The 22,364-nt window shown below is 40.5% G+C and overlaps 1 protein-coding gene across 16 annotated transcripts in view; it reads right to left on the bottom strand.

The window, feature by feature from the left end:
* ANKS1B (ankyrin repeat and sterile alpha motif domain containing 1B) overlaps nucleotides 1-22,364 on the bottom strand; it is a gene marked incomplete at both ends in the record, with an annotated part of 442,540 nt that overhangs the window by 41,464 nt on the left and 378,712 nt on the right. For 8 of the 16 annotated variants that reach the window (XM_084267805.1, XM_084267813.1, XM_084267814.1 and 5 more), the window contains 2 exons: nucleotides 6,042-6,221; nucleotides 11,493-11,600. The exons of 4 other annotated variants lie outside the window; for them this stretch is intronic. In XM_084267805.1, coding sequence (XP_084123931.1) covers nucleotides 6,042-6,221; nucleotides 11,493-11,600 — 288 coding nt within the window. The remainder of the gene's footprint in view (nucleotides 1-6,041; nucleotides 6,222-11,492; nucleotides 11,601-22,364) is intronic. 4 more of the 16 variants (XM_084267818.1, XM_084267819.1, XM_084267809.1 and 1 more) reach the window with 1 other exon arrangement.

Genomic DNA, 22,364 nt, shown 5'->3' with positions numbered 1-22,364 from the left:
CATCAAACACACAATACTCAAGCGATTTACAGATGAAAGTTGGCTGGAATTTACAGTTCAAGATACAGCCCTCTGTGGCATTAGTATCTACCGGAATTAAAGACAACTGTCAGCAACACCTATACCATGCAATAAAAATAGATTCAGTTAGGCATTTTTCTTTTGATGTTAAATTGAAGGTCTTCACAGTTCCGTCATGTTTCCATATTAAAAATAAAATGCACCTAAAATTATGAACCTTAGAGCATTTTGTTTGGATTTTATATATTTGTCTTTTAAATGGCTGGCTGTTCATCCTCACAGCATACACTACTTCATGCTTATAAAAAACTGAAGTAAGAAACCTCAGAAGTAACAACGGAATGAAATAATCAAGACAACTGTATTGTTGTATTTATTGCTTGTTAAATCTACTAGTAAAGAATTGTGTTATTTCACCAGCAATTTCAACCATTGATAAAACCCATTCTTCATTGCTTCCTAGATAATCTCATTTTCCACACTAATATTCTCCTGGGTATATTTTCCTTCATTCACCATAATCTTGAAATCCTTCCAAAACAGAGAAGGAGGAAAACAAACAGGAAACAAGCAAATAAAACCGTGTCATACTGTGGTTAAAAGTTAAAAGACTAAAGGTGTGTCTTCTGAGCCAAGAGTTTTATTTTTGGCTCCTTCAAACTTTCAGTGTCATCTTAGCCAACCTTCAACATCCCTGTACCTCGATTTTATTAGCTGTAACATGGAAAATATAATTTTAAGCCACATAACCCCACAATGCATTAGAAACATGACTGCATTAGTGTCCTGGTTTCAGCTGGGATAGTTAAATTTTCATCCTAGCTGCTGGTGCAGTGCTGTGTTTGGGATTTAGGATGAGAATAACATCGGGAACACACTGATGTTTTAGCTGTTGCCAAGAAGCCAAGGACTTTTCAGCTTCTCACACTGCCCTGCTAACGAGAATGCTGCAGGGGGGGCACAGCCACGACAGCTGACCCAGACTGGCCAAAGGGATATTCCATACCATATGATGTCATGTTCAGTATATAACTGGGGACTTGCCCAGGAGGTGGTGTGGCTCAGGAAGTAGCTGAGCTAGTCTGGCTGGTGAGCAATTGTGCATCACTTCTTTTGCACATTCTGTTACTATTATCGTTGTTATCAACATCATCTGCCTCTTCTGTCCTATTAAACTGTCTTTACCTCAATCCATGAAATTCACCAAATTCACCTTTTTCTTTTCGATTTTCTCCCCCATCCCACTGGGGGTGGGAGAAGTGAGTGAATGGATGTGGGGTTGTTTTAGCTGCCTGGCAGGTTAAACCACAGCAACTAGTATCTGTGAAGTATTTGGAAGATATTATTGAACTGAAGATATCATTTCAGAAATAATTCAAAATTATTTCACAATTGTCTTATAAACCTGCCTTTTCTAATGCTGCCTCTTGTTTTTATCACACTTTTCTTCTACTGTAGATAAAGGATCTCTGGTACTGACTCCATTTAAATGACTTGTCTCCTGTATATCAATCCTGATCCCGCAATGAATTACTGTATCTCACAAAGCAATGGCACAAGGCAGAATCCCAACAATCTGGGGAGCTTTTCTTCAAACTTACTACAACAGCTTTACATTTAAGCTACCTTATATTTTATGAAAAAAAATAAAATAGTAAGAGCCCTCAGGCCATGGGACTAAAAAACCCTGGAAGTCTTTCAAAATTAAATCTGGGTTCAGTATCTCTGGGAACAAACTTCTGCCAGCCTTTGTGAATAATTTTTCCAGCTCCCTGAGTTCTTAAGGGTTCTCTTCCTTCCATCACAGCCCACTGGGGTGCCCCCCATCTGCGCCATGACTAGGATTTTAGGTTTATCCTACCAGAAAACTTACTCTGACTCATTACCATACTCTTCTCTCCCAGAGGCAGACACAGCCAGGAGCTTTTCCCCAGAGCCCCAAAGAAGAACCCGCCCACCACCTCCCGAAATGGCAGACCTCTCCCGTCTCAGGCTGCACCACAGGTACAGCCCTGTGGAGAAGGTATGTGTCAGCATCGGGGTGAGGGGAGGCATGGACAGAAGTGCTCCCCACACCTCTCTGCTCACCTGAGGTGGGGAGGATGTCTTTGGTCCCTGCTCCCTGCTTGTCCTACGGTGCGGGGCTCTCAATGCCACCACGAGAGGCCTTATAGACCATGGTGGCTACAAGTGCCCTTCTGTCACAGGTTGGAGCAATAAACAGCAACAGCCTCGGGGCTGGCAGCCTGGGATGTGCTTGCATCTAGTACCTAAGGCTTCTCTGCTGCCTGGAGAATCATGAATCCAAAAGACCTGACATTTTAATGAACTTAGCTGTGCTCCCTTTGAACCTCCAAAGTTCTTCATGCAAGTATTCCCCCCCACCCCACCATGATTTCAGGGGTGAATGAAGAGATTGAAGAGCCTGATGCCTTCAATAGGATTCCTCCTATTGGTTTTGGTTCCCAAGTCCTTAAGCTTTGCCTGTATGATTTCAATTCTATTTTAAAGGTTTAGGCAATCTTAAGCGCAACCTCAGCTATTTTAAACTACATTAATTTGATCATATTAATCTACAGTTTGCAGGCTCAGAATTCAACATGCACAGTCAAAGATGACTCAGACTACTCAATCCTTTCTGGATTTTGTTTTGTTTTTAAAGCAAAACATCTTCTGTATTATCTTTTTGGAATATGTGATTTGTCCAACCAGACATCAAAGACTTTCCAAGTTGGATGACCAACTGGAGAGCTGGATGACCAAACCTATTCCAGTGGTGAACCTAAACTGGTTAGACTCGTTGTTTATATTACGATTTTCCCCTCTTAGGTCGCAAACAGTCTGCTAGGGAACTGTAAATGAAGGTACATGCTGGCCTTGAGACAAAACCACCCACACTAAGTAAATTTAAATCAGCGCTTCCTCCAGGAAACAGAGTTTTGTATTACTTACAAGCAGATTTGATTCTGGTTTAGAGAATTGTTTAAACCCATTTAGCAGATCAAAGGAAAATAGATTTGAACTGACGTGCTCATCGTTTTAACAAACACTGGTTGGTATCCGACGCAATGATTAACATAAACGATGACTTCCATGCAAAAGATTAGAGAAAACACAGGCCATAGTAAAGATGGAAACATCACATCTCATCATTTTCTCAAAATATCTGCAGATTTTAGATTTTAAATTGAGGTTAAAAATAGCTTTATCCCAACATTTCTGAAACAAGATCACGTTCATGAAAGCAATACTGTGAATAAGCTCTCAATACCACACCGGCCCTTCTCTTCAAGGTCATAAAAATATCCATCAATGTCATTGTAAAGAACACACCTAAAACCCTTCCCAAACGATTAGCAGCTTTCAAGATGGCTTTATGAACATCTGCCCACTAGAGCATCCAGTAAACATGCAGATTCATACAGCAGCATGCAAACAGCCTCACAAAGAAAGGGTCAAGACAAAGAATATCCTCAAAGCAATTCCAGTAAGCACTCTAGATTATTCTCTTTGTGAGAAGCATCCTAGCTGGAAAGCAGGACTGGAATCAGCTCAGAAGTTGTTGTTGATCTGGCAAAAGCCAAAGGAACCTGCAAACTGCAAGGAGGAAGCTGCTGGATAAAACATGGAGCAGAAGGCTCGTGTTAAGAGTCAATTGGATCACCTTTATTTCCCAGAAACAATTATTTTACCTTTAATTTCAAAGGGGCTTTGGGGGAAAAGACTGAAGGAAATAAGGTTGATTTTAGCAAGCACATATTGCAAAAATAGATTTAAAAATCTATTTTTGGTCCAGAATGGTTGGAGAAATCCCTGATTAGCCTCTTAATGGGGTGAGTCCAATTTAGTGAGAATGATCACCAGAGGGAGTCATTGACTTTCCCATTAAAGTCAAAGGGAATTTTACATACATCAGGAGTGCAGAATTTGGGGGCACAGCTGAGAAAGACTCCAAACAGATTGGAGTTCAGGGACTAACACAAAGCGCTGTTTTATAGATTTCATCTGAATCCATTTTCCCCTTTGGAGTCCCAAAGGATGATTGCTATATTCCACGGTGAAAGTTAGAGAGAAGGCACCGAAGTCATTCATTCAGTGAGTACACGCTTCCACAAAAATAAATCCCAGTACTTAATTGGTTTTAAAGTGGTCTGGAGTGGTGCAAGTACAAACCGCTCAGTCTTCTCTTTGGACGCGCAACATATCACAGTCCTTCTGGAAAAGCAATTTTTAACAGCCCAAAGAAAATCTCCAGGTGCTATATATGAGAGCGTGTCATACCTCTGGGGAATATCAGGGCTTCAAACAGGAAAATAAAAGAGTGAAAAGGAGATGGGAAGAACTGCTAGTGCGTTTTTTTTCTAGTTGTTTTAGGCTTGGCTATTTTTTTACCCCCACCAATGTCAGTGACTAGAAGAGGAAGTGAGAATAGGGATTTGTGAACCAAGTGATAAAATGAACTAAGTAGAGGAAGCAGTCTACTCAGCCATGAGCAAGTCTGTATTTCACGCACAAACACCTAAGTTTCATGACCTTCAAAGAAATAGTTTCACAGTAAGAACTCTTCTTTGATGGTCTTCAGTTTAACCTTGCTCTTGCCACCAAAGCCCAGCAGACTTTGATTTGAAAACAAGCTCATTCACCAGGCAACTTTCCCCTTAATTCTGTACAATAAGATTATACAGCAGAAAATTAGGAGATTAAAACAAGGCAAGGAAACAGCCCCACCCAACCAAATCCAATTTCACCTCCCTAGAAATATCCTCTGAACAAATGGAATTCAATTTGTTTCTGTGTTCCCAGGTAACAGCAGCACCTTGTTTTGCTTGTTTATTTAATTACTTCTTCTTGTTCATGCAATTAACTGAGAGACTGCAGCCTTTTGTTCATTATGTTAACTGTAACACAGTTATTTGCATAGCTGTTCCCACTTTGAGGCCGAGTTTTGGATAAAGCCTCTATTTTTGGGCTGTGACAGGCAGAGAACTGCTGGGATGCCTCACACAGGGCAGCGCACCGCAACCTGCACCTTCATGGGGACGGTCGCTCCAGGAACCTCACTGGCTGTCTGTCTGCTTTTGATGGCAAATCAAAGCCCAATTTCCAACGTGCGCTGCAAAATGCCACATGGCTTAAGACCTGGCTTAATCACATGCACCACCAAAAACCCAGCCAAATTCATCCTAAGGTGCTTTTGCCTATGGGCTCTGCAAGCTTAACATTATCACCCTTTAGAATGGTGCAAGGCATCACTCTGGTCAACATATGCTTGATTTACAATTATCAGTACCCATACTACAGTTGGGTGGAAATTTAGATGGAGGCTACTTCAAACTTTCTTTCATAGAATCACAGAATCATAGAATGGTCTGGGTTGGAAGGGACCCCAAGGATCATAGAGTTCCAACCCCCCTGCCACAGGCAGGGCCACCAACCTCCAGGCCTGGATCTACACAAGGTTGCCCAGCTGTTCATGAACAGCTTGATTGAATGTTTAGTTGAGTCTAGTACCGTTGCAATGCTCAAATGAGTTGTTGCACAGTAAAATCTTTTTTTTTTTTTAAAAAAAACCCCTCCAGATATATCCCCAGATCAGAAAGTTCAGTGGAAAGCTGACCCTCTGCAGCAATCACCCTCCTGGCTCCCCCACCCCCTCCAAGTCCTCTGAGTTTCTGGGGGTGAACTGGTAACAGCTTATTTTTATCGAGGTTGCTCAGAAATTGAGGAATCTGCACCTTCTTACAGAAACCAGAGGGGGAGTCGGTGCTTGTGGGATCCTGTGTGCTTTCATCTCAGCCTCTAGGCACCTAAACGTCCGCAAAGTTCTACCTCTCAGGAGAAACTGCACACCAACTTCCACTATTTGCGATAGGCAAGTGGAACAGACAGCTTAGAAAAAATTGCCAATTGTTGTAGTTTACAATTCAGCCTTTACAAACAACCCACAGCTATAGTTAGGATGAGTTCTGTACCCAACTGCAGCAAGGTGCAGCCTTTTAATGGCATCGATTTAATCCTACCTGTGCCATCTGCCTCTCCAACTTTGACCGGGGAATATCATCGAAATAGTTTTCATTTCTTCTTCTCCTTGCATCGCCCTGCATGATAATGTGGGGAACGTCCAGGGAGCCACCAGTAGTAAAAGTGCTTTGGCTAAGTGATGGAGACAACTGAGGAGGAGTGTGGTTACCGCTGGGTTCCTGGACAGAGAGGAGAAAAGCACAGCCTAAGAAGAATGGCATAATGCTCGCTTCAAAACACACATATAAAAGTTACTATTTGAATTATTTATATGAAAAAAATTAAGGACAGGTTCCTGAAGTAGAGGTGCTATGGATAAACTTTCAAGATTTGCTACCTAAGGTGCAGAGCCCACATGGAATGAAAAATAATTCACTATTTGCATGAAGTAGTGGCTAATTCCCTGTCCAAAACCTCCTCGTGTAATATATGTTCCCTTCTAGGACTACTAGAGAGATAACACAGGGAGTTACTTCTTGCCAAGGCCCAAATAAAGCCATGATTTAGGACTAGCTATTTGTAAGATGAAATACATTCTCACCACTTCTGAGCAGCCGCTCTGAGCAGTGAAAGTGATTTGAAAGTGATGTGAACTCTAGCTACATTTCTTGCTGGAAAAAAAAAAGAAAATGCACAAACATTTTAAAAATACAGACCCTTTGTTTGCCATTTGGATAGGTCCTGCAGAACTTCCGTTTGGCTGGAAGTACTGGGTATCAGAAACAAGCTCAGTAACAATTCCTAGAATGCATGAAAGCATCAGCGTACAAATATTTCACCGGGCTTTCCTTGCAATCTGTGTTGAACTGTGACCTTGTTTCAGTCCGTGGGCAAACACCACAGCCAACTGATACATTAACTCTGCCTAATAAAGCGCTAAACATGTCCTCCAGATCGTACATTTTACCAGGGTCTGCTCGCAGACAGCCACCATATGCATGTTGGGAAGCATCTGTTCCCATGCATTTCACATCACTTGCTCAAACACCAATCGCTAACGTCGGTGCCCAGCTCCGCCGTTCCGTGCTGCCTCAGAGAATGCAATCAGCAGGAGCAGAGCTACAGTGAACCAGCCCACCACTCCGCAGACATACCATCCCGGTGCAGACCGCCAAACCCTGACGTAGCGACTGGATGGGGAAACATGTTCCTCTCTCATGATGTAGGTTACTGGGCTCAATTTATCTGGCAGTAGAGATTTCTCCGACAGTAAGTTCCTTGCAGGCAGAATGCACCCAGGAGTGTGCTTCCACCGTGCCAGACCTTGTTTACAATACTGTGTCTCAATAAGGAACAACAAAGAAGGACCTAGAAGTATTTGAGGAAGCAAAGACCTCCTCCAGTGTGCAGGGAGGTTGAAAAAAACCCATACCTTTTTATTTAAAGAAAGAATTAAAGTGGGTATTTCGTGCATGATTACACTGAAGCAAACCTAATTCTGAGAAACATGGAGGTACTTTACTCCACGCTGTTAAGAAACAAGATTGGGAGTAAGAAATCAGAGTGCTGTAATCTCTTCCAAAGGGAAAGGAAAACTGCAATTCTCTGTATGTGTTCAAGGGGTAGTAACATCTGATGTTAATATTTGAAATGTAGGAGTCTATGTGACATTATTCCTCACAATCACAGTAATGGATTAGTATTTTTCATGTTGGTTGACTAAAATCAGAGATATATAGTTGTTTGGTAACTTTAATTACTGGGGTTTTGTTTTGGTTTGTTTTTTAGTTCTCTAGCTTTCTTATGATCTGAGACAAGCGCTTGACATTTCCCAGGGCAAAGAAAGGAGTGTTTTCCTCTCAGGAATTCTCTTTTTCCCTCCTTCACAAAAATCCACCTACATTTGGCCCAGTTAAAAGCTGCTGAAAAACTGTAGTTTGCACATGCTCAGAAGGTTCAGTGAGGCGTAATCTCTAAAACCTACTCTCCACGCGCCCAGCTCTTGACTAGATGATGTAAAAACCTCTGCCCTGAAAATAACCTGAGTACAGGGGCATCAAACGAGATCCTTTCTAATGACTGCTACCTGCTGCTCCAGCCAGGTAGGTAACCCCTCTCTGCTCCAAATCACGCCTCACCCACTGTTAGTAGACTGACAGGGCCATCAGTGCATTGAAGTGACAGATGACCGTGTGATGCACATAGAGATTCCAGCTTTCATTGAGCTTTTCATGTTTTATCAAACTGCAAATAAAGAGGAAATTCACTCAGAGACCTGTATAAGAAGATTGCTGGCAAGGCAATACGGGCAAGAATTACAAAGTCAAGAAATAAAACTATGGTGCCTCTGCATTATGGAACAGTATGTAATTGTATGATTTTATGCTATTTTCTCAAAGTTGTCCTTCACAGCACAGATGGATCCTCAACTGTGCAGCATGTTGTCATATACTCAGCACGGTGTTATCATTAGTTATCGTGTAGTCAGTACTTTATTCTCACCTCGTTTCATGGCCCCAAACCCCTTTCTTAAGCTCTACTCAAATCCTGCTCTGAAGACAGGATGACTAATATCGTCATTTCATGACGCTTGTAAGTGCTTTACAAATGTCAATCAACTTCTTTTCGCCACACCCCGTGGCTTCTGGCATTTTGTAATCACTGCTTTAAGTGTGGGGGACCTGAAACACACAGACATCACTTTGGATTCTCAATTACAATATCTATTGCCTGACTTTCCAAGTGCTTGTATTCAAAACTCCACTTGTGTTGATCTAATTTGCAGCTCTGTGTGCTCAGCACTTGTATAAATCAGACTCCAGACTCCAGTCAAATATGCAGAATGTTGGTAACATACAATTAGTGACTGTTTATGAGGCAATTACCTAAATAACTTACCAAGTGTTATCCAAGAGCTTTGTGGCACAAGCAGGTGTAAATCTGTGTTTTCATAACTACAGCTATTCCTCTAACTGTGCCTCTCCCATTCTCCCTTCATTCCTCTTCCTCACTCCATACCCACTTTCGCATCTCCTTAATGAATCTGCAGACTAGGCATGGTCTATCATGTCCTCAGTGCTGTCAGTCACCAGGTATTCATATCATGCTTCCACCCTGTCATGAGTGCATGGATACATGCCCTGCAGGGATATCCGATCATATATTTCACTATTGAAACCTGCCTTATCCCTGCTGGTCACATAAAGCTGGACCCACATAGGTCAGGGCTGGAAGGGACCTTAGGAGATCCTTCCCTGGGCTGCCCAAGAGCACCTCATGCCCCACAGATGCTTGTCTAACCAGTTCCTAAAAACAGCAATTCTCACTAATGAATTAATTCTTGTGTTAAACTGACATTACTTTTGTAATGACTCTTCTCCAAGTTTTCAGCCTAAATCAGTTGCTCCTTCAGCTTAGATTCCAGCCTCCAGTGCTGACCAGGTGAGGATGGGGTTCCACGGATTAACATGGAAACTGGTCCTATAATCACAGATTATAATACACTCAAGGAAAGAAAGCAAGATGGCACAGGTAATCTGAGTTCCAGCATTTTCTAGCTCTTGAGTCTATGCCTTTGAAATAAAATTTTTCCTCAGTACATGGTTATTGTAGGAAGGCCATATTTTGAGGATATTTTTAATGTTAGTACCTTTTCCTCAATATTTAACCACTTTTCCCTTTGAAATGTTTTAAAAGCTAATACAAGAAATGTCAAAAAAGATGAAGTGTTAGCCACACTCAAGTTGACCTTGAGGCCTTAAAATAGACTTTTTAAACAACAAACTCACTTTTCTACTGGAGAAACCTGATCTAGTAGAAGGTATCTCTGCCCATGGCAGGGGGGGTTGGAACTAGAAGATCTTCAACATCCCTTACAATTCAAACCAGCCTGTGATTCTATATAGATTTATCTTCTAGGAACAGCAGACAGTTTATTTAAACCAATTTTCAAGCTAAAAAATTACTGTAAACTACAGACTAAACACAATGTCTTCATTTTGTGTAAAATGGCATAGTAACAGTTGATGGGAAAGAAAACCTTCATCCAAACTCATGTCCTCCTCTTCAGGATTCTCTGTGAAGACTCCAATACCACAAGGTGACGAATGACATTTAGCACTTGCCCACCTCAGTAGCTCTAGCTGTGGAGCAGCAGACTACCTTTTATCATTTCTGACTACAGATGGAGGACATCCAGTTTTCCATTTACTATTAACTGAGAATATACAGTCCTAACCAATAACTTGGGATGCAGAAACTTTCCCACCTGCTGAAGGGGAACTAATTCCCCAGTTCCAAACACTGAAAGTATTGAGCAAAAACGTGTGACTTTTAAATGATTCCTTTTTCCTGGGAGTGTTTTAACACCTGCCATACATCAGGAATCATTCACATAATGCATAGAAAATAAAATACAAGGAAAATACCCACACTTTTATACAGTGTGCCTTAGAGCAGGATGCTACAGACTTGTGAGGCCTTTTTTGACATGGTGTTAGGCATAAGTTGAATTTGGGGGGGATCTAAAATGTCTGTACATGGCATCTGAGAATAAGCAGGTGAAAACAGGCTGGTCATAGAAATTGTAGGTGTGTGTAAAAATAAGTCCTCATTCTGTCTTTCTCTATTTCTCTTTACACCAGAAAATTAAACTTGGGCATACGGACACTCTCTGACATTTGGAAATTTAGTCCCAAATGAGATTCCAGTCAGAAAAGCAGCCCCATGGAAAATAATCAGATCCAATCAAATGCAAAAAGGTGTGACCTAAAAAATCAGAATAAAAAGTGTTGATATGAAGTCCCTTGGAGAAGACACAGAAGGAATGGGTCATCAGACCACAACTCGGTAAGGGCATCAGACAGCAAGGAAGCAAAGGCATCAGAACCCAGTGAAGGTGTTGTAATGAGAGGAGATTAAATCTGGTCAAGTGTGGAAAAACCCCAGGGACATTGAAACAACATTTCTGAAAGAGGCAATACAAATGAAAATTAAAAACATGATGAAATTTTTGATACAAAGAAAACAGCTTTAACGGCATTTGTAACGCAACAATTTTTCTCTTTAAAGAAAACATAGAGCATATGTCTGAAAAGTAGGTGCAGGCATCTGGAAACATGAAAGGAAAAAGGTAACTCCCCTTCTGCAACATGGATCGGCTGTGCCGGGATTCCTGTGGGCAAATGTAGACGTGCAGCTTGTACACACCTGGTCCTGAGCTAGTTCCTCGAGCAAAGAAGATCAGCTGGCACTTCTAAGCTACTACTTATCTCATCCTAATGTAGACATCTGAAACAGGTCAGACCATTCATCCTGTAAAAATGTCTATTTATCTCTAATGGCTCTATGGGAAGGTACAATTGAGCAGGTCAGCCTAAGATATCTACACCACAAGTTTCTGAAGTGAGGTAAGTTGAACCACACTCGAAACAGCTGTTGTTTCCATGTGAGTGCTATTAAATGTTTACTGACTTTTCAAGAAATTCAAGCAAATTTTCATGGGGACTCACCCTGAGGGTTATTGACCGAGGTGGTTTCTGAGGAGGATCTTCGTGAAGCCTGTCTCCCAAAGATGCCAGAACGCGCTTCCGGTGGCCAATCAAGCTAATTTTTAAGACCTAAAATATTAACCAAAAATGCTCGTTAATAAGAACATTCCAATCATTAAATGAAGAACCACTCATAGTGAAGACATTTCATCTTTAAACCTTTTAACAGCTTAATCCGCTACACAGGTGAAACAGACGGAGAGCATGTGAGGCAAACAATCAGCAGAGAAAATGAGAGATGAGATTGTACAGAGGAAAAAGCTCTGTAAAATGAAGGAAGAGAAGGCAGCGGAGTGGGAGCAAAACCAAGGGAAGGGGTGAAGGAGGCTGAAGAAGGAAACAGAGAGGCAAATAGCTAGTGATGAGGATTAAAGGGATTCACAGGGTGGACGAGGAAAAGGGTGAGGAACATGCAGCAAATGCTTAGAGAGGGCAAGAAGGGAGAAAAAGAACTACACATCAATAAATCTTATCACTTTCAAATCTATTCACAATGCCTTTCATGGGTAATCTCTGAATGACACATACAGCATGTACAATCATCCTGGTGTAGGAAATACAGGGTGGAAAAACTTTGTCCTGGAGGTCTATTACTTTTACCAGATGCACGACAAAAAACTCTGTTGCACACAAACGTGACTTTCAGTGGACAGGTTCAAATAGCTTGTGCTTGTACAAAGTCTGAGAACACTGCCAAAAATGTGCTCCAAATTTACTGCAACTACTCCCCCACTTGTATCTCTGTGTCCATGCTGTACACAAAACCATCACAGCTCTCAGGAAAAGGGCAGCAGCAGTACGATGGAAACTTAATCATTAATGGAAAATAAACCTAATTTTTGACACTATCCTTTAATGGCTACAATGGATTGAAAGTTTCAAGCAGCCCTAATGGTAGAAGCAAGCCTCTGCTCCACAAACATCAGTGTCCTCATGTAACTCTTCCAGAGTGTATATATGGTTTCATACACCAGAGCTGCCTCCATTTCCTCTCAGAAGACAGTACTTCACACTATATTTAGGACCACCGTGTGTTAACACCCTTCAGTCGAGAGGAATTTCTGACTCGACCTAGAAAAAGTAATAGTCCCCAAAACCCCCTGAAAATGCTACCTCTAAAGTGAACAACTGCCTCAATTTAACAGTACTGCTAAGAACTACCATCCATGAGAACAAACTCCAAACCCCAGCAATTCCCCTGCAACATCTATCTCTTAGATCCAGCACATGAGGGTACGGTATAGCAACACGCCATTATTCTGGAGGGTGAACTCCTGCCTGTCCATGGGCACCTGTACTCATCCACGCTTCCTCTGTTGGGTGCCTCTGTGCTATCTGATACTGCTGAACGTCAGGAACATCTTCTTTCCCTGCATCTCCTACGTGATGGGCTGTGGCGTGAAACAGATCAAAGCCTTCCTCTGAGAAGCATCTTACAGAGCTGTTGCAGACCCTGCGGCTCGACAGCAGACCCAGGCTGCGGAGTCACACAAGCCAGCTCCGTGCTCTCCTACAAGTCTAAATCTGGAGAAGCACGAGTGGAGCTGAGATAGTGCAGCACACACAAAAATGCCGGAGGCACGCAGGAGACTTAGTTATGTATTCAGTTTACATTGAATGTTAAACAGAAGGGCGCACAGTTTATCTCCGTATTTAACTATATAAAACACAAGAATGAACTACAGCTGCTTGAAGCACAGGTAAGGCACTTCAGTGAACTTCTTTCTTTCATAATGCTTCCCCATCATCAAGAGCATTTACCCAGAGATTTTTAAGTCAAGCTACAGTTCTTAGGTCGTTTCAGGGTCCTCAGCACTGACTGCCTTATTAGCTGTATCAAACCACACAAAGCGATTCTCTGACTTCACAGAGCTGTTGAGTAACAGGAGAGAAAAGGACACGAGTCATGAGGGACTTGGCACATAAGAAACCACCAGACAGATCTAAATGGTTATATTATTTCCAAAACTGCCCTCAATTTGAAAGCAATACAGGTCTTTAAACACTCTAAGTGCTGCTGAGCTTATTCCACATTTTTTTTCCATTAAAATGGTGGTCACCCAAATCTTAAGTGGTAGGGATTTAAAGATGCGACCCACAGAAACATATGGTGCTCAGGCAATAGGCAGCTGTAGCCCAGTCTCCTATGGCTCACATACCCCATTAACTGAAGACAGACGTGTTCTTGTGGAAATGGGTAACTTTCTTACTTAGAAAACTCATTACCCAACTCAACAAACATAAAACACTGTTTTGTGAAACACTTCTATATTTGAGTTGCGAGAGTTTAACAAACACCCTGAAACTCTAAAAACTTGTTCTGTGATGAATAATCCTTGACAGTATTAATAAAAAATGTCAAGTATCAGAAATATAGGTCAGCGGTGTGTAATGGTAACGTTGCCTAAAGCAGTATCTTAGAAATATCTTAAATGTTGTGTATCTGATAACCATCTCGCACCTGTAAATAAATAATATATAAATAAGCCTATATATATAAATCAGCTACACGATGTCATGGAACTGTTAAGGAGTAGCTTAAGGCTTTCCACAGCCTATTATTTCACCACTGGGACCAGAAAACCCAAACACATATGTGACATGCCTTTTTCAGTAGGATACCTGAGACAAAACCAGTGCAACTCCATCTCGTGTATTTGCTTATATTTGATGTTGCAATACAATTAAAAGAGAGCGGGGCATGTCATTAATCCAAATGATACATGCACACAAATTTCATCCTAATTTTACCTCCATATTCTCCAATGAATAGTATACAAGATGAAATTCCACTGGGAAATGCAAGAAATCTGCAAAAGTAACCAATGCAACGGTTCACATTTAGACTCCTTGCTTAGTTGACAGATGTTTTAAAAAACAAACACATGTAGTCCAATAACTCCCTGATGACTGTGGATCTGCAGATGCTGGAATTAACAATTTATTCCATGTAAAACAGCATTATCTCTGCAACATTCTTCTGCCTAATCTTTTCATCTGATTGAATAATATGATCCAATACTGTATTTTTATAATTCTTCTACATTTTAAAAAATGGATATTATAAAGGTTACTGAAATTCAAGACATCAATTCCCTCTCTTTTGGAATGATCTGAAAAGCTACTGTGTGGTGTAAAATGAGTACCATAATAGCACACACGGTTTGGGTTAAACTTGCAGTGGCAATTAAACATTAAGAACTAGCTACAAAGTGATCAGAATCGTGATTGCTGTGGTAGCAGCATCAGACACTTCAGAATTTAAGAGGAAAAAATGGTAAATACAAGCCAACAAGGTTTGATCTTCTTATTTCTACAAGCAAACAGCCCAAAAAGCTAGCTAAATTAAATTTTATTAGCCAGTTTACTGCTGGTCATATTGGAATAAATGACAGGCTATCTGGCATCGTGGGTGATGGATACACAGATTACTATCACTTTCCTGCCACAGTGCCCTCCCCACAAGGCTAATCCTAAAATACAGCAATGCCCAAAATACCTGGGAAGCAAGACCAGACAAACCAGTACAGTTCACCTGAACAGCGTGACTGATTGAACTGAAACTTGACAATCTGACAATGATTTAAATGCACTTGCTATATAAATTCCCAGCATGGGCAACTGTTTGTAATTTTACAAATCCTATCCATAGAATGGTTTCAGTGATTTATAGATTAGGGAAAAAATAAAAAAAATAAAATGGCAAGAATGTCCCATACCCCACACACTGATAAAGATTACATCATGTGATAACTGGCATATTTGGAAAGATACAGACACATGAGTCAGCTGTGATACGGAATGCCCGGCGGCTCACCAATACCAGACACAGCCAAATCCAGCCCAAACCGTCTTAAACTTCTGCTGCATTTTTTCACACAGGGATACCTCATGATCCTTCGCATCCTCACTGCAACTGCTGATGCCTTCCAATCCTAAATTATCACAAACCCTTGCCATTTTTAACAGTGCAGGGCTTTTTCTGCAGAGCCCTGACCACCCAGCAAAGCACTGGCATGTGTAAACGGAGAGGCTCCAAAGCAGCCATGGACCCCAGACTTGCTGCAACTCTGCTCGATGCAAGGCTGCTCTGGTTGCCACAACTGCGGTGGAAGCGATTGTTTATTATGCATATGAAGAGACTCGTAAGAGACTTATGATTTCATATCATAATGATATGAAATATGCACCATTATCCCCTTGAATTAATTACCCAACTGGAAACAGATGTCAGTTGTCTTAGTGACAGCATTTCACAGATGGCTGCCTACTAAGTCCCACTTCTACATGTTACGAGGGACTCACATTTGTTTGTTCCCCCCCTGCCCCTCAAACATATAATTTAGTTGCAGATCTCTATTTAACTGGTACTGAGAAGTCTGAGGCCAAAGGTCTTCTCCCCAGAAAGGTAATTTTGAATCCCAGGTCGTTACACTCCTCCAAGCTGCAGATGAGCGTGCTGCCAGACCAATGATGTTATGGTGCTGTTCAGCTGCTGCTATCCCAGGTGAGGTTCAGGGGGGTGAGGACTTCTTATTTTTTTTCAGAAGTTCTTGGGACAGCCTTATGTACTACCCAGGACACTAGAATTTTTTGCCTTGGCTTGACAAGACAAATTGTTTCTGTCATTGAACTGTTTTCCAAATTCTCATTAGTTTAAGTCTGAAAATATCAGGTTCTCCACTAATGACTGAAAAAAAACTAATCGTGATTTTGAGCTTGTAATTGATAAACCTTAATATTTCAGTGGAAAACAAATTAATTCAATTTTTCATTAATAAGAGTCAGGAAAATAAAATGAGACGGTACCTGGCTAGCACTCAGACCTCGCCACTTTGCCTCCTGAGGATCTGTCTCAGGCTACGTTCTGAACCACTTTTTGAAACTTTTTCTTTTAAATTAAAAAGAAGTTAAAATAATGGCCTTAGTATCTTTGAATGATTTTGCAAGCCCCAGATGTAATGACAAATGTGACATATGTGCATTTCCATTACACAAGGCACAAAAAAATTTATTGGAAATCCTAGAAGAATATTATACGTACAAAGACTATTACAAGAATGATTACCTAAGCTAGGAGGCAAAGCTGAAAATATTTACCTGAAGAATAGAAAACACTAAGCAGATCTGTACATAAAGTGAAAACATTCCTTCTATATTCACCTGCAACAAGTGGAAAAAAGTATTTGGAAACCTGAAAGGTGGAAAAATTCCCTAATCGAGTCCTAAAGGATAGACTTTAACTTAGACTGTTCCCTCCACCAGTGATTCGCATTTCCACTTCTACATTGAGCTAATGACAGGTCTAGTCACTGGTTCAGATCAGACTTGGAAAAATGTTTGCTTACAGAGACCAGGAGTATTATTCCTGGCCAAGCTCCTTGAGGTCTTCAGTGTTAATCATACAGTACTAGGAGAGAGCAATTGCTCCAATACCAATTTGTTATCCCACAATATTTTGCAGGATTACTTGCATAGCGGATAAATTATAATTAAAGTACTACAACACATTTCATAATGAGCTAATCATTTATTTATCTATTTTTAATATGCAATTATCAGCAAAGCACATTAATCTGTATACAAGCATGAAATATAGCTAGTGTAACAAGAAATTGATAAAATACAAATCTCATTTTAACAGCTCCAGAATTGATCCTTGTTCTGATTTTGATTCAATTTCACCAGGGACTTAATTCCAACCAAAGGAAAAAAAAACCCACATTCAAGACCCTTGAAAGAATGCGGTATTTGTCTACTAAATATTTTTTTTTGTATTTAATACACTCAGGCTTTCTAATAACATACTGTAATGAATGTTTCCATCATATCAGAAGCAACAAGCAGCCATTCGCTGCTTGGAGTAAAAATGCAGATTACTCTATTATACAGGCATTAATATATTAGCAATGAATATTGATTGTTTATTTCTATATCATGCAATTACATGCTCACATAAAAATGGCAATAAAATGAATGAAAAACCTACGATGGTGTTGAGCATCCCCTTCTAACACTAGAATTTAGTGGAGGTTCTCTCTATGCATTTTTAAAATTTTAATTATCAACTTGTAGACACACAATGACTGCAGAACAAAGGTCTTCAACACACAGAAAGAAAAGCCAAATATTGGACAGGATAACCTGGACCAAGTACAAGAGCAAATGCTGTTACAAGATGTTATTTAGAACACACTCCGTTTCCTACTATACTTACAAGTTACCTGCGGTATGTATGAAGACCTAACTATTATCATACTAAAGCATTTTCAGTTCAATAGAATTCTTTCCCTGCATTGTAAAAGATTCATGTTAAAGCATGGGCACCACCCTTGGCTCTCTGATTCAAGCCAAAGCGATGCACAGAGGCTAGCTCTGGCTTGCCTCAGCCCACGCTATGCACCGGTTCGCACAGAACACCACGCATGGAAATCCAAAATACACTTATCCCCTCGAGTATTAAATATCCCAGAGTTACAAACTTGGTTATTCATTACTGCCCTGTTGCTAGCATTAATATTTATCCACGCTTTCAAGGGAAGAGCTGTGAAAGAATCATAAAAATAAAAACATGAGAAGTGTTTGCAGCCTTTGATACAAATGCTGCCACTGGCAATGACAACACCATTATGAACTGACAGCAGGATGCTAAGGCCACAACCCACCCAAATTCACTGCCAAAGTACGGGTGACTTGACCTATAGGTCTTGTGAAAACTGCACGGAAATGCGTCCTTAAAAGAAAGATCTACAGAAGAAAATGCCAGGGTTTGGTCCAACTGGAGGGCTACTGGCCTGCAGAGTGGGAGATCCCAAGTATCTCACTCCAGGGATCCCATCAAGCATAAAAAATGGACCTGGGAGGCAGGCAGGGGGCAGTTCTCTGTGTGGCCAGCTCCTCATCTGCTTCTTTGCTTGACTACAGAAAAGCTAACACCAGCACAAGTAAATAGGCAGGAAAGTAAGATCAAGGATGGTGGAAAGGGGCAGGGGTGGATATCTGCTTTTCAGCAGCTGGGTGTGCTTATGGTAGCACAAGCAAAACAGGAGATGCATCCACCACAGTGAAATTTTAGCTTCTCTTCACACTGGACCACCTAGACAAAGAGGACACCTAGCATAAAAGAATTAAAATTGTAAAGAACCCCAAAGTCAAAATTTTCACAGAAACCACGGTCTATGAGCCTATGCTTTTTTAGCATTCAGCAGTTACTAAATTGAGTTTTGAAGTTTTTCTGTCAGGTATTTTCCCCCTGAGGACTGGAACAAACCTGTCAGAGACAGGGTGGTCATTGCTTGAAAAATGTTTTCCTTCTCGTAACTGTTTCTGTCTTATCAGTAACCAGTGTGGATTCACCCTACTGCAGAGCGGCTGCTTAGACTTGGCCACACCATGTTCTTTGACAGCATTTCACGCGCTGGATGAAGTAAAACACATTCTGTGATGTGCTAGTATAGGCGCCGTTGACTCTATTTTGGGTACCATGTGTTATGCTGTCCAGGGATGTCACCTCTACCAAGATCTTCATTTCATTACTTTACGGGAAATAGGCACCTACAGATATAACATGACGAGACCCTCAGTTATTGCTCTACCTGCTCTCCAGCAACAGCCAGCTGACCAATTTAATCACTTTTCTTACCTAAAAATAATAAATAAATAAATAAATAAATAAATCCCCCGTCAACTTATTTTCCCAGTTGTCTTATACTATCCTGGTGTGCAATCTTTGCTCATTAAACAATTATTTAACTAAACGCATTAAAACTATTACTGCGGGTTCTGGAAGAAAACCATGGCTTGAAATAAACTGTTCCAGCCCTTCTCCCCAGGTTTCACACCTCTCTCCACCTTCGTCAATCTCATCTTTTAACACCAAATGGAAGAAGCTACTACATATGTAAAAGCTCCCAAACAATAGCAGCTGCAGCTATCACAATCTACTGTTCTCCTTCAGGTAGAGTAAGTGATTAGCATAATTAAAATAAATTAAGAGCAATTTTGTCTAACCTACATATATTCAGCCTGGATTGTGATGTTGCTTGTCAGATTCTGAACCCCAACTCTTGTCCACTTTCCAACTACATGATCTGGCTTTTAAAACAGCTGTTAGTTCTCCCTTAGATCCTTGCTTCATTTATATCCTTTATGCTATGACAACTGTAGCAACACTACTACTATCTTATAGAAAAAAAGGCAATGGCCACCATGGCAGAGCAGAGTCATACATCATAGGCAGAGCCAGCATCATGCTGTACTTTGACTCTTAATCTGTGAGGAGGAAGCACCGTGGGTGGGAGAGAACAGGCTCTATGAGCACAGCAGGATGGCTGGATTAACTCTGCCAGGGGCTGCAAGGGGACAGCAAAAGCATTTCTCAAAATATCTTTTTCTTTCATGCCTTGAGGTAAGAGCAGGAAGGAACGCCATCAGAAAGTGGGGTTACAAAAGGATACAAATAAAGTGGCAAAAATATTCATCCGTCAATAGCTCAAGTAAGTTCTTCCCTTGTGGCTCCAAGCAACACACCAAAATTCAACATGAAAGATTCGAGGCAAACTGAAACCACAAGGCCATTCGGATCATGCACATCTTCTCGTGCAGATTCCTTCATTAAACATTGAACACTAGTCTGGCTTAAGGAAGAAACATTTTTGTACATAACCAAAATCAGAACAAAGTAAGAGGGAAAGCTGTACTGAAGACCTCCCCAAACAGGAGGCTGATTTTGTACTACAGTTTAAAAAAAAAAGATAAACTCAACTTCGTATCAACAGTGAAAACCAGTAAATCTTTGGCCATCTTGAATTTGTTGTCCTAAAGTTATTTTATAAACTAAAAAGAATACAGATGTGTGCATCTTTTTGAATTTCACAGTTTTGGCAGATACATTATTAATGAAGAATTCTGGCAAAACCCACCAGTGAACAGGTTATCACGGGACAAGCTTTCTTGCTATAAATTCTATTTGAATTTTCTCATTGAGAAGTGCAGGAGTCCTGGTACAGGCTAGAATGGCATGTTTTCTTCCCCTCTGATCTTTCTCTCTTTCTTCTTCATCCTTATCAAAAGTTCCAGAAAAAGGAAAGCTCTGTTCACAGGGGGCATCAAAAAGAGGATAAAGCTCATCTTCACAGCTCAGACTTTGCTTTACCTTGCGCCCATGCAATGATGTCAAAAGAAGGAAAGATAGCGCCAAGGAGTTAATTTCTCACTTTTCCCATCAGCAGTGGTAACACCAGCAGTCCTGATTTTGCAGAGATTTTTAAATGAGCAGATTTTTGGATGTGCATAAAGTCAAAATGACTTAGCAGACCTGTGCAGCATGTCCAGCTAAAGGCAGGACAGTGGTCCTGGGCTGCAAGAAGTCAGAGGTCCCAGATCACATCTATAATGATTCCAAAACCACTCTTGATGTTGTCAAGAATCTCCCCAATGTCTGGTCATGAACAATTCTAATATTGTAATATTGTAATGTAGAAAACATCCTTGATCCTACAATTAACCATTCTATGAATTATGTTTTCGTTAATATTTAACCTAAATTATCTCTTCTCTGGCTCTTGGTCTGTCCTCATTGATTTATGAAAATAATTTGTCATTATCTTCTTTATACCATCCATTTACATGGTGGCAGAAAGTTACATTTACCCTCAGTATTGTTCCCCCTAGAAGAAACATCCTTCTTACACTAGGCATCTGGCTACAGGCTTTCCAACCGAGACACAACTGGGATTCTAACATACAACCTGAGCAGAAAAAAGCCAACCATCCCTCTTCCCCTCATCTCAAAAGCAATATAAACACTTTTTTTTGTTTTTTAACTTGAAAAACCACAGAAAAAAGACGGAACAGTGTTTGGTTCTCTTGCAAGTCATTTATTACAATGTGCATGAAATTTTGCAAAACTCTTCTACACAGAGTAACTCTTGTTCCTAAATTTACTTTAACTGGGCATACAGAATCCAATGTAGAAGTGCATTATCCCAGCTGAAACAAGCAAACCACATCAGGGCATACAAATCTCTAAGTTTTTATACACGCTCCTCTTGTTAGTATGCACAACATCCATGTATCGCTGTATTTTATTTGTGTTATGCTGTTGACTGATGTTCAGTCAAATATCCAGCAGCTCTACTCCTCCTGCCCAGATTATTTCCCCAGTACTGCTGTTTCAGTAATATACTCAGAGCTCTTTATAGTCTCTCATGTGATCTGTACTTCCAAAATAAATCCCTTTCACTTTTCTTCAATTAAATCTTATATAACTGATTCAGCCTGTTTATGCGTTACGAAGATCATACTCTATTTTAATCCTATTTTACAAATGTTACTACAGTGTTAAATAATCACCCTTCATATCAGAAATTACACCACGAAAAGCCACATTCATTTGGGATGACAAGTTTGCAGACCTTTAACTTTGCTGGAGCTTGAAACATTAAACCTGAAAGAAAAGAGATTAGTTTATACGTGTATATATGAGGTATAATAACCAGCTGTATTATTGTGAAGGCAAGTACGATTCTGCTTCATCTTGTCACAAACATACACTAGAGTACGGACCACATTAACTCACTGTAACATAAGAAATCCTGTCATGAATGTTTTATACCAAATCACCACATGAACTATGATTAATAATGAATCATGAGAGTAGATTTATATGAATAACAAGCAAAGAGAAAAAAACCCACCACCCTCTTATTACGGACAATTAGATGATAATGTGACTTACATATTTGCTATGTTCTAGTATGTAGCCACTTGGGATATCTTCACATGACTGACTTAGACTTAAAATGTATTTCTGAGCTGTACCACAGAATTAAC

This window comes from Gallinula chloropus (assembly GCF_964237585.1).
Source record: "Gallinula chloropus genome assembly, chromosome: 1".
Classification (NCBI taxonomy): Eukaryota; Metazoa; Chordata; class Aves; order Gruiformes; family Rallidae; genus Gallinula; species Gallinula chloropus.
The sequence above is the reverse complement of the archived record's forward strand: the minus strand, read 5'-3'. Positions and strand labels throughout refer to the sequence as shown.